The sequence below is a fragment of the Bison bison genome, unplaced genomic scaffold (genome assembly GCF_000754665.1).
Source record: "Bison bison bison isolate TAMUID 2011002044 unplaced genomic scaffold, Bison_UMD1.0 scf7180017864201, whole genome shotgun sequence".
Taxonomy (NCBI): domain Eukaryota; kingdom Metazoa; phylum Chordata; class Mammalia; order Artiodactyla; family Bovidae; genus Bison; species Bison bison.
Window position 1 is genome coordinate 123,449 of NW_011494773.1, and position 13,106 is coordinate 136,554.

Genomic DNA, 13,106 nt, shown 5'->3' on the forward strand with positions numbered 1-13,106 from the left:
ACAGACCAACTTTTACAGCCATACCTGACCACTGGAAAAACCATAGCCTTGACTAAACGGACCTTTGTTGGAAAATCAAAGTACCTTTAAATTATAAAGTGCCATACAAGTGATAAAGCATTATTCCTGCTGGATTTAATATTGATTTTAAAGTGTATTTCTTATAATCCAGCAGAAGGTTATATTGTTTAATTAGAAAAAATTATTGAAGCATTAGTAAAGCTTTGGGGAAAGGCTTTTCATCACTGTTAGGTCATAGAAAATAATAAGAGATTTGTTATTATTAATGTATTTGGGTCATTCTCATTCAGGATAATTAAATGGATAATTTCCTCTGGGCACTTTGCCATCTTGTGACTTTTTCTGTGTGCTGCCTCTTAGCCGTTTCTCCACATTTTTAACTTCTTCTGCAGGCATCCGTCTTTCTGATTCAAGATCTTCTTTTAACTTTTACTTCATGACTGTCCTTTTTATTAGTGGGCTTATAGATTGGGCCCAACAAGTATCAGATTGGATTGTATAAAATTGCTATTTAGGTAAGTCAAACAGTCAGAATATTGAGAGCTTTAGATGCTCAGCATGATTTCAGTTTATTTTAGATGACTCAGACTAATTTTATTCTAGTAGGTGCTCAAAAATACTTGCTGCCCGAATGACTAACTTAATGAATGAATATATGGCACGTTTGTTAATGTATTTAGCAAGATCATTCATTTAGAAGGTAAAACCTAAATTTTGCTTTCTAAAGACAGCGACATGAGGACTGTTTTTAGTTTGCATAAGCTCCCTGTCCTTGGGTTGTGTCTGATTAACACTTGTAAGTGGAGGATACAAAGGGATATCATAGATACCTAGACCACCACTGGGAGCCTTCACCATTTGGTAACTGAATGATTGCTTGAGGGTAGAAGCTTGCCAGATGTGGTCCATCCTCGTTATACCAGATGAGAAGACTGTAATCACAGGGGATCTAGTGGCGGTTTTAGTAACTGCCATAACTTGGAAGTAGTGATAAATGTCAGTGTTATTTTGAGATGTCTGCAACAAATGTCATATGGTACAAAAAAGCTATCATTTCAGATGAAGTCGAAGGGGCAGGTAATGCTAGTAGTACTGTGGTTTGTTGCCTATATTCACAATTGAGAAATGCTAAATTTCTAGTAGAAGTTAGTGAAAATACAGGTGTAATCCCACCCCACCTCACCCCAGTTCAAATTGATGGACATTTGCTCCTCTTACTTTTAAACTCCTACTGTTGAGTTTTGATTATTAATGTTCCATCAGCTCATGTCTATGAAACACTTGTTTTATACTTTAGGAATCTTAAAGTCAATCTTGTTCACACTTGGAGGAACATGCTTACATTTCTAAAGTTTTGCAAGTTCAAAGGTCTTAAATCATCTAGGATGTTGACTTGATCCCAAGATGTCTCTCCATGGACATCTGCTAGATCTGCTCAGATCCCCAGGCTGTATTAAAGTATTCATGCTTTGCAATGCTGGACATTAGAGCTATAAACTGTCCAGGCATCCTTGTTTTGGACGACATTCTTTGCAATAGTAAATGTAAAGGGGCTCTTTTTCTATATTTTCCTTGGGGATCCCAAATTATAAATTTATACATATAAATGTGGAAATGTTCATTTGGTATATAGGTTCTTTAGTCCTTAAAAAATATCTAATTCTGATTGTAAAAGCTGGCTTTACATCAGTTAAAAAGATCTTCAACAAATGATGGGCTTCCCTCATAGCTCAGTTGGTAAAGAATCTGCCTGCAATGCAGGAAATCTGGATTTGATTCCTGGATTGGGAAGATCCCATGGAGAAGGGAAAGGCTACACACTCCAATATTCTGGCCTGGAGAATTCCATAGACTGTATAGTCCTTGAGGTCGCAAAGATTCAGACATGACTGAGCAGCTTTCATTTTCAACAAATGATTATATAGCGAGTGCTACAGTTCAGAGAAATACATCTCTGTGGGCTGCAGGAGCTGGGGAAGGCTCCAGGGAGGTGGTGAGATGAGCTGGGCTATAGAGAGTGGGATTAGGTGAACAGAGAAAGTGGGGAAGGCATTTCCAGCACAGACATTGGGATGAATGAGGCTTAGAGGCTTTGAGTTATGTAGGCTGGATCCCAAGAGTGAATAATATCTATTCCTCATGAAATAACTGTTTAAAAACCAAAATGTTCTTAGGCTTTCAATAAAGTAAGCCATAAAACTAGTCTACTTTGGTTACTAATCCAAGTTTTTTGTTCTTTCATGTCTGTAAAAGTGTAATTTCTTAATATGTCCTGGTTTCTGGTGTAAATGAATGTTTAAAGTCCCAATTTTCAGTTTCCTAATCACTTTGAATCTTTTCCCTTTAGCACCAACTGGTGGGAACGTGCTTTTAGTGACAATGCAGCGCCTGCCTTAAGTATTTTTAGTTTGAACTTACTGAATTAACAATTCATCTGCTACCTGTTTTCTCTTTTCAGAGGTTGTAAATGAAAAGATTCTCTGTCAGGGATGTGACTTTCTACAGATAGTATGTTTCAGGCCTTGGCTCTTGTTAGCTGTGTGTGCTTATTGTGTTCCTGACTCTTGTCAAACATTTTTACCTTTTATCAGTAATGCATCATTTGTAGGTGCTAAGGCAGATTGGTGCCAGTTTGCAGTTAGAAGTGGATTGACAAGGAACTTTAGTCCATTTCCAAAGTTTCTATCTAAAGCTTGATAGCTCAACCTGCTTATTTTTACCTCTATCCTCTGACTTAGAAGTGTAGCGGGAGAAAAAAAAAAAAACATTGAAAGGGATCATAGGAATTGTCTGGTCCCTTTTACAGGTGTTTAAGATGGTACTGTGCTTAGTCGCTGAGTCGTGTCTTACTCTTCGTGACCCTATGGACTGTAGTACAGCAAATTCCTCTGTCCGTGGGATTCTCCAGACAAGAATATTGGGGTGGGTTGCCATTTCCTCCTCCAGGGGATCTTCCCAACCCAGGGATCAAACTCAGATCTCCCACATTACATGCGGACTCTTTACCATCTGAGCCACCAGGGATGTTGATTAAGATGGAAAAGAAAGCAAATCACACACACAGATACACACACAAATCCTTCTTGCACCCTGTAAACACCATTTCTCTCAAATGGTCACTGTCACCCAAGTCAAATTGCAGCAACATTAAACATGCACTTTCCATTTCTAGAAAACAGGGAATGAACTGGGTGTAGCAGTCTCTGCTTTCTTCACTAAATCTCTTGGCAACTCATCCTAAGTGTAAAGCTGCCTCACTTCTGAGAATGGTAGCCTGGCAGCCTATACATTCAAAGCGTGGATCTGTTTCAACCTGTGTTGGGAGTGTCTAACTTGGCCCTGAGGTTTGTGGTATGGCTTTTTTAAGGGGTGTGGTCATGTGAGTTTTTGAGAGCAGCCTGAATCTTTGGATTAATGATAATAATAATAATAAATGGATCTTATTCCATACAAGATACTGATTAATTTCAATTCCTCAGGGGTTCAGTTTAAGATGTTTATGCAAAATATCACTGAAATGGGATTATGGAGATGGAAGAGTGGAAAGAACACAGACACTTGGGTCAGATGCCTGTTCCCTTGCACAACCAGCTGTATGACTCTGAGGAAATTACATAACCTCTCGGAGACACCTTTTCTTCGATTCTAAGTACTGGCAAGAGGATTACATGAGATAATTTGATAGCTCTTAGTGTAATTCTTGACACATAAGAGGGATCCAGGCCATTTCTTTCCTTTCCTGCCTCCCTGCACTAAGGCAGTTGAAGATTTTTCTAATCTGTGAATAAATACACATTTGAGATTGATTTAACAGAGATTTCTGGAAGGTAAGAGAAAGTTAGAGGTCCTCTTCTGGAAGAAAATATTGTTCCATTTAGTATAGGCTTGCTTTCAAACATATAGTCTTAATTGGAATACTTGTATTTCTTTAGGTTTCCTAGCTCAGACTGTTAGGATGGGTCCTCAAATTGGCTTAAAAAGGGGCTATACGGTGTAAAAGGGGTATGTCAGTTATTGTGATTATTTTAGTTTTTAGTTAGGATTCTTATCTGTCCTGGGGACTAAGACATAAATTGTCCTAAATAATAAACGGAGTGTGTTAACTCATATTTAGGAAAGACTTGATTCTGTACCTGCACGTTTGCCACGCAGGGTCTCATCTCTCTCATTCAGCCGGGCTCCCCCTGACTTTCTCCTTTGCTCACAGTGACAACTGCACTTCCAGACCTCATTCTCTTACACCGTCAAGGGGAGGAGGCCATCTCTCTACAGCTGCTGCAGAAGGGGAAGAAAGCATCGCTCTCCTAGAGGGCCATACTGTCTCCTAACACACTGTCTCCAGCTGCTTCATGTCCTCATCCCTGAACCAGTAACTATAACTAGGGTGTGGAAAACCCTGATTGGCTGACGTCAATCAAGGCCTGTCCCTGCCCCAGGGATGGAGTTCATCTGGAACAGACCACGTGATTGAGAATGGGAGAGAACTGGTTTCCCGTAGCGCTTTTGGAATGCTTGTTCCAGAAGAAGGGGAAAGTTGCTAAGCAGCCAACCCCGGTGATCTGCTTCAATTGTCAATTCAGATTTTGAGCTGTGAATTAATAAAGCCTTGTGTTACGGTTGTAGAGATCATCCGTGCATCATGTGGACTGGAGGCTGCAGGAGAATTCCAGTTTTGGTATTCCGTGCTGAGGCTATTCTGACAAAGGACAACAATATTCGAGTAATTGGAGGTAGGTATGATTTTCCCCAGAGAGGGCAGGGCTGGTCATGGCCCTGATAACCTCGCCTTGGAGAAAGTGATAACCACATTTAGGGAAAGGGCCTTGGTCAGGAGAAGACTCTCATGATGTTTTATACTTGAAAGGATTATTTATGATTCCTTAAATTGTTTTCTGCATATTAAATTTTTTTCCTTGTTTTTTGTTTTTAGAGTTATGTGTACAAGTGTTTATTTATGTTTTTTTTTCTTTAGAGATCATTGACATACAGCACTGTAGAAAGTTTAAGGTGTGTGGCATGGTGGTTTAACTTACATGTATCGTGAAATGATTATCACACAAAGTTTAGTGATAATTGTTTTCTTCAATTATGGTAAAATACACATAATAAAATTATTGTTTTCATCGTTTCAGTGGACAACTCAGCGGCATTTGGTACATTCGTAGTATTGTGCCGCCATCATCATTTACTAATTCTAGAACATTTTCATCTAAAAGTAAACTCAGTATCCACTGAACAGTCATTCCACAACCCCCTCATCCCAGCTCCTGGAAACCACTGGTTTTTCTGCCTCCATGCTGTTACCTAGTCTGGATATTTCTTATAAATGGTCCCACACAACATGTAGCCTCTTGTGTATGGCGTCTTACACTTAGCATAATATTTTCAGGGTTCATCCATGTTGTAGCATATATCAGTACTTCATTCTTTTTGTGGCTGAATGATATTCCATTGTACAGACATGCCAGATTTTGTTTATCCATTCATCAGTTGATGGATAAATATGAAAGTAAAAGTCGCTCAGTTGTGTCCAACTCTTTGCAACCCTGTGGACTGTACGGTCCATGGAATTCTCCAGACCAGAATACTAGCATGGGTAACCTTTCCCTTCTCCAGGGGATCTTCCCAACCCAGGGATCAAACCCAGGTCTTCTGCATTGCAAGTGGATTCTTTACCAGCTGAGCCACAAGTGAAGCCCAAATAATATTCCATTGTACAGATACACCACATTTTGTTTATCCGTTCATCAGTTGACGGATAAATGTTTCCATCTTTTGACTCTTGTAAATAGTGCTACTGTGAACATTCATGTACAATCTTTTGTTTGTTTTCAGTTCTCTTGGGTATATACCTAGGAATGGAATTGCTAGGTTGGATGGTAATTCTGTGATTAACTTATTAAAGAACTGCCAAAGGATTTTTCACAGTGACTGTACAATTTTACATTCCCACCAGCAATGGTGTGAAATGGTATCTTATTGTGGTTATGATTTGCATTTCCCTATTACTGTCATTGAGCATCTTTTCATGTCCCCTTTGGCCATTTACATGTGTTCTTTGGAGAAATGTCTATCAAGGTTTTTGCCTATTTTCTAATTGGGTTGCTTGTCTTTTTGTTGTTTAGTTGTAAGAGTTTACACATTCCGGATACTAGAACCTTATCAGAAAAATGATTTCCAAATATTTTTTCCTGTTCTGTAGTTTGTCTTTTCATGCTCTTGATAGTTTTCTTTCGTGGCAAAAGTTTTTCATTTTGATGATGTTCAGTTTATCTACTTTTTCTTTTATTGCTTATACGTTTGGTGTCGTATCTAAGAAATCATCGCCTAACCCAAAGTCATGATCCCTATGTTTTCTTCTAAGAGTTTTATAGTTTAAGCTCTTACATTTAGAGCTAAGCAGTCTTTTGATGCATTTTGAGTTAACTTTTTTGCATACTGTGAGATATGTCCCTTGTCCAACCTTCATTCTTTTACGTGTGGATAATCCCCCACATGGGTAGTTGAAGAGACTGTTCTTTCCTTGTTGAATAATCTTGGGACTATTGTTGAAAATCAATTGACTATTGAACGTATGGGTTTATTTCTGGACTCTTAATATTCTGTCATTCTGTATGTTTATCCTTATACCAGTGCCATGTTATTTTTCTGACTGTATCTTTGAGCTAAGTTTTGAAACTGGGAAATGTGAGTCCTCTAAGTTTGTTCTTCTTTTTTAAGTTTTGTTTTTTTTTTTTTTTGCTACTCAGGGTCCATTGCAATTCCATGATTTTGGGACCAGCTTTTTCATTTCTGCAAGAAAGGCTGTTTAGATTTTGGTAGGGAGTACATTGAATCTGTAAATTGCTGTTGGAAGTATTGCCATCTTACGTTTAAGTCTTCTAGTCCATGAGCATGGGATGTCTTCCTATTTATTTAGGTCTTCTTTAGTTTCTTTAGCAATGTTTTACAGTTTTTAGTGTGCACGTCTTATAGCTCCTTGGTAAACATTATTCCTCAGTATTTTATTCCTTCTGATGCTCTTATAAATGGAATTGTTTTCTTAATTTCATTTTTGAGTTGTTCATTGTCAGTGTATAAAATACTATGAATTTTTGTATACTGATCTTATGCTGAACTCATTTATTAGCTCTGATACTGTGTGTGTGTGTGTTCTTTAGGATTATTTCTATGTAAGATCATGTGATCAGTAAATGGAGATTTATCAATCCCTCCGTCCCTCCCTCCTTCCCTTCCTTCCTTACCTGGCTAGAACTTCCAGTACAGTGTTGAATAGAAGTCATGAAAATGGGCATCTTTGTCTTATTCCTAATCTTACAGGGAAAGCTTTCAGTCTTTTACCATTCAGTTTGATGTTAGCTCCAGGGTTTCATAAATGCCCTCTATCATGTTGAAGAAGTTCCCTTCTATTCCTTAGTTGAGTGTTGTCTTCATACAACACTATTGGATTTTGTCAAATGCCTTTTCTACATCAATCAAGATGATTCTATGTCTTTTTTCCTTCATTTTATGAATGTGGTATGTTATGTTGATTGACTTTTGTATACGAACCAGCCTTGCATTCCTAAGCTAAATCTCACTTGGGCATAGTATATAGTCCTTTTAATATGCTGCTGGATTTGGTTTGCTAGTATTTTATTGAGGATGTTTGCATCTATATTCATAAGGAATATTGTTTTCTGGTTTTCTCTTAATGCCTTTATCTAGCTTTGGTATCAGGGTAATGCTGGGCTCACAGAATGGGCTCCTTCCTCTTTGAAAGAGTTTGAAAAAGATTGGCTTTAAATGGTCATCCCTCATTGGTAAAGAGTTCCAGTTGGTAAATAATCTACCTGCAATGAAGGAGACCTGGGTTCAATTCCTGGGTCAGGAAGATCCCCTGGAGAAGGAAATGGCAACCCACTCCATTATTGTTGCCTGGAGAATCCCATGGACAAAGGAGCCTGGCAGTCTACAGTCCGTGGGGTTGAAAGAGTTGGACGCTACTTAGTGACTAAATTACCACCACAGTTCTTTAAATGTTTGATAGAATTCACCAGTGAAGCATTTAGTCCTGGGCTTTTCTTTGTTGACAGGTTTTTGATCACTGGTTCAACCTCTACTTGTCTGTTCTGTTTCTTATTGAGTCTGTTTTGGTAATCTGTGTGTTTCTCTGGGCTTTTTGCACATTTTATTTAGTTTATGTAATTTTGTTTGCATATAGTTGTTTTAGTGTTCTTTTGTAATCCTTTTTGTTTCTGTTATACAGTAGTAATATCCACCCTTCATTTCTGATTTTAGTGATTTGAATCTTTTCTTTTACGTCATTCTAACTAAAAGTTTGTCCACTTGGAGAATCATTTTAAAGAGTTAGCTTTTTATTTTGCTTATTTTTGCTATTGTTTTTCTATTATTGTTTGTTGCTTAGTCGCTAAGTCATATCTGACTCTTTGCTACCCCATGGACTATAACACGCCAGGCTCCCCGTCCTTCACTGTCTCCTGGAGTTTGCTCAGATTCATGTTCAATGAATCATTGAGTCAGTGATGCTATTTAACCATCTTATCCTCTACCACCCCCTTCTCCTTTTGCATTCAATCTTTCCCAACTTCAGGGTTTTTTCCAGTCAATCAGCTTTTTGTATCAGGCAGCCAAAGTATTGGAGCTTCAGCTTCAGCATCAGTCCTTCCAATGAATATCAGTCCTTCCTTTATGATCGACTGGTTTGATCTCCTTGTAGTCCGAGGGACTCTCAAAAGAGTCTACTCCAGCAGCACAATTAGAAAGCATCAGTTCTTTGGCACTCAACCTTCTTTATGGTTGAACTCTCACATCCATACATGACTACTAGAAAAACCATAGTCTTTATTTCATTTACCTTCACTCATCTTTGATTTTAAGCAGTGCTCTGAATCCTGGTCTTAGCCTGTAGCTATCTGCAAAGGTCACATCCCACACATCTGAACTTTTGTTGTGTGATATAGTGGAAAGCATCTTTACATGGGTTCTGAGTCAATACTTCAGATCCCAGCTTTGGCATTTACTAGTTGTGAATCTTGTGCAATCACTTACAGTCTCTCAATCCATTTCATTATTAGTGAAATGGAGATAATAGCTACCTTGCAGGCATTGTGAGAATGCGATCACGTTATGTTTAGCACATAGTAGGCACTCAAAATCTGTGCTGCTTACTCTATTTGTTGAACAAGGTCTACTCTACTGTGAGTGACTCTAACCTCTATCCTTGCCCCACAGTAAGCCAGAGTTCAGAGGAGGATTAGCACCTGCTTCTGGGATTTGAATTTTCCTCCCTCCCCAAGGGTCCTGGCATTCTAATCCCTTCAGCGAGTTGCTAGGTTACCACTTAAAGGCACGTGATTCATTCATGTTCACAGAAGTTGAAGTCACTGAAGATTTACTAACGTTTGTTGAGAATCTCCCTCTAAATATGGTTAGAGTCAAAACATCAAAGGTAGGTTAAAAACAGCAGAAGTAAATAATCCTTCCCTCAAACATGTTTCTTTTTGGTTTGCTTGTCACACAAATGAATCCATGTATTCTGTAGCAATAGTCAGACCCTTCTTTTCTAGAATACCTAACATTTATTGGACATTAGCATCCATTGATGTAATCATGCCATTATTCAAGCAGTCACAATTTTCTAGAACCTATAAGTTTTTAGATTTTTTTCCTATGTTTTAAAAAAAGCCACTAAACTTGTTTTGTCAAACATTGTTTTTGAATTTTCTATATATTCCTAATTCCTTGAGGTTTAATAATTTTCTTCACCTTCCTTTATGAAAAGACCAATTTGAATGAGTTTTATTAGTTGCTTCCTGAGATTTCTGGGTTGCTAAACACTCTTGGTCTGTTGGTGTTTTTTTTTTTTCCCTCTGTCTTAAAATATAGCTGACATAGATCTGCTCAAATAGTAATCCTGGGTTAAATCCCCTTGAGAAGTGTATCTGGGGCATTAGTTATCTCCTGTTGATCTTAGAGTGTGAGATTCCAACCTTGTTTTTTTCTGTTATTAAATGTTTCATTGAATTCACTGTTAATATTTTTCATACAATAAGATTTCATATGCTTTATTTGTGAAATATTCCAGGAATATGTTTTTACTCACCATATCCATGTTTTTCCCAAAATTACATGCTTTGAATATTTAAGTGGAATTGCATTTTAGAGGCAACAGATATTTTCCCTTTAAAGTAATCTTTTCCTGGAATGAAGCATTTTGTGTTCTGTCCCTGAATGTGTCATTTTCATCAGTTTGCATTTGTGTAGACTAGCATTATCCAACAGAAATGTGGTGTAATTCTTCAGTAGCTTTATTAAAAAAAAAAAAAAGGCAGAAACAGGTGGAATTAACTTTAATAATGTATTTTATTTAATCTGAAATATCATTTTCACATTTGCTCAGTATAAGAAAATTGTGACGATATTTCACATCCAGGGTGTATTTTGCACTTTTAGTACATCGCCATGTGGTACAGTTTTCACTGGAAGCATTTGGTCTGTGTTTAGATTTCATACATGTTATAGTTTGAAATTACAGTAAATTCCTATGCTCAAGTTGTTCCAAATAAGTTTTCCAACTTGTACTGAGACCAAATTGAGTATGAGTTTTAAAATTAAAAATTAATTAAAGTTAAATAAGATGAAAAATTCAATTCCTGTGTCATACTTGTCACCCTTGCGGTGCTCAAGTTACATGTGGCTAGTGACTGCCAGAGTCAACAGTCCAGGTAAGGACCTAGTCTTCTGACAGGGAGGCAAAAATACACTGTGTTGCCATTGAAAGGGTTATTCTTGAATTCTAAAGTAATTTTAAAAAATGTTAGTTTTATCTTCCTTCTAGTTCCACAGACTCCTTAGGGCACGTCACTGGGTGCTTCTGAGCTGGCAGTTAGATTATAGGTTCCTTGTTTGTCTTTGCTGTGCTGCAGTTCGTTCTGGGACTTGCCGGTTGTCCTAGTCCTTCAGATTGTCTTTTGGGATGCATGTGAGTGGTTGACGAGACAGTTCTACAGTCTCATAGTAGAATTGATGCGATGTGTGTTAGAGTCTTAGGTGTTGGATATTTGGCAGTTTGCTCGCCCTGCCTCTTGTTTTTATATGGAAGAAAACATGGCTGAGGTCGTTGTGACTTGAGCAGTTGGTAGATTCAGTTTAGAGTTGCAGTTCTCCACTGGATTCTGTCTGGGGAGAGGGAGCCCAGGCTTATCAGGTATTGCTCTTTTATTTATTTATTTTTGGCTGCACTGGGTGTTCATTGCTGCTTGCTGCTGCTGCTAAGTCACTTCAGTCGTGTCCAACTCTGTGTGACCCCATAGACAGCAGCCCACCAGGCTCCCCCGTCCTTGGGATTCTCCAGGTGAGAACACTGGACTGGGTTGCCATTTCCTTCTCCAAAGCATGAAAGTGAAAAGTGAAAGTGAAGTTGCTCAGTCGTGTCCGACTCTTAGCGACCCCATGGACTGCAGCCTACTAGGCTCCTCAGTCCATGGGATTTTCCAGGCAAGAGTACTGGAGTGGGTTGCCATTGCCTTCTCCCATTGCTGCTTGGGCTTTCTCTAGTTTCGGTGAGTGGGGGCTGCTCTCTAGTTGCGGTGTGCGGGCTTCTCATTGTGGTGGCTTCTCGTTGCAGAGCACGGGCCCTAGGGGATGGGCTTCAGTAGTTGTGATTCATGGGTTTAGTTGTTCTGTGGCCTGTGGGATCTTTCTGGACCAGGGATCAAACTGATGTCCCCTGCATTGCAAGGCAGACTCTTAACTATTGGGCCACCAAGGAAGCCCCAGATATTTCAGAAGAAGCCCAAGTGTATAATTTACTATGTATTCTGTGTATCAGTATATATATTTGTAGCTATTTTGCAGTGTGGTTTTTCTTTTTTCCACTATACAAAATTTTTTCCTATGTATCAGCAAACTTTTTTCTTTTTCTTTTTTTGGCTACACCTTGTGGTTTGTGGGATCTTAGTTTCCCATCCAGGGATTGAACACAGAGTGAAAGCCTCAAGTTCTAGCCACTGGACTGTCAGGAAATTCCCTTATCAGCAAGCTTTCTTATTCTAAAAGCTCAACATGTATTAACTGATTCAATGCTTTTAGCTACCCTGTGAGATAAGTTCCTTTGTTATCAACCTCATTTTATAGGTGAGGAAATTGAGCATAGTGAAATTACATAACTTATTTAAGATGACAGGCAGGAAGTAGCAGAGCCAGAAGTTGAACCTTGGCAGTTTGACTCCAGAGATACTGTTTTTCCAAACACCTTACTGATCATCTTCCCTGTGGCCTGGGGCAGGCACTGTAGAGCAGGCGAGAATCAGGTGCAGTCCTGGTCCCCAGCAGTTGATGTGTGCTTAGTCACTCAGTCGTGTCCAGCTCTTGCGACCCAATGGACTGTAGCCTGCCAGGCTCCTCTGTCCATGGGGATTTTCCAGGCCAGAATACTGGAGTGGGTAGCCTTTCCCTTCTCCAGGAGATCTTCCCATTTTCCCAACCCAGGGATCGAACCCGAGTCTCCCACATTGCAGGAGATTCTTTACCATCTGAACCACTGGAGAAGCCCAAGAATACTGGAGTGGGTAGCCTAACCCTTCTCCAGGGGATCTTCCTGACCCAGGAATCGAACCAGGGTCTTTTGCATTGCAGGCAGATTCTGAGGCTTGGGCTTTTTACATGTAAAACTGGGCATGTCAGTGATCAGTTACTATAATGAAAAAGACCTGATTTTCTTTCATTTTTCTGAACATTTTATTTAAAAAAATAAAACCTCCCACGTTATGAGAATAGTACAGTGAATTCATGTATACTGTTTCCCTAGTTTCATAATTATTAACATTATTATTAGCATTTTGTCATGTTTGCTTCTCTCTCTCTTTCTGTCTCTGAACCATTTGAGAATTAGTTCAAGTACATCACGCCTAAATACCTTATTCAACATGTTTATCCTCAGAACAAGGGATCCTCTCTATAACCAGAGTACATTGATAACCCTCAGGAAATCTGCCATTGCTGAAACTCTCTTATCTAATATATAGTCTCCGCCCAGATTTTCTTATTGTTCCAATTTTGTCCTTTATCTTGCCCCACCCCCC

At 38.9% G+C, this 13,106-nt stretch overlaps 1 protein-coding gene across 11 annotated transcripts in view; it reads left to right on the forward strand.

The window, feature by feature from the left end:
- The window catches only part of TTLL5 (tubulin tyrosine ligase-like family, member 5), a 317,321-nt gene that overhangs the window by 3,577 nt on the left and 300,638 nt on the right, over nucleotides 1-13,106 (forward strand). For all 11 annotated transcript variants that reach the window (XM_010844355.1, XM_010844354.1, XM_010844353.1 and 8 more), the window contains exon 3: nucleotides 4,645-4,751. In XM_010844355.1, coding sequence (XP_010842657.1) covers nucleotides 4,645-4,751 — 107 coding nt within the window. The remainder of the gene's footprint in view (nucleotides 1-4,644; nucleotides 4,752-13,106) is intronic.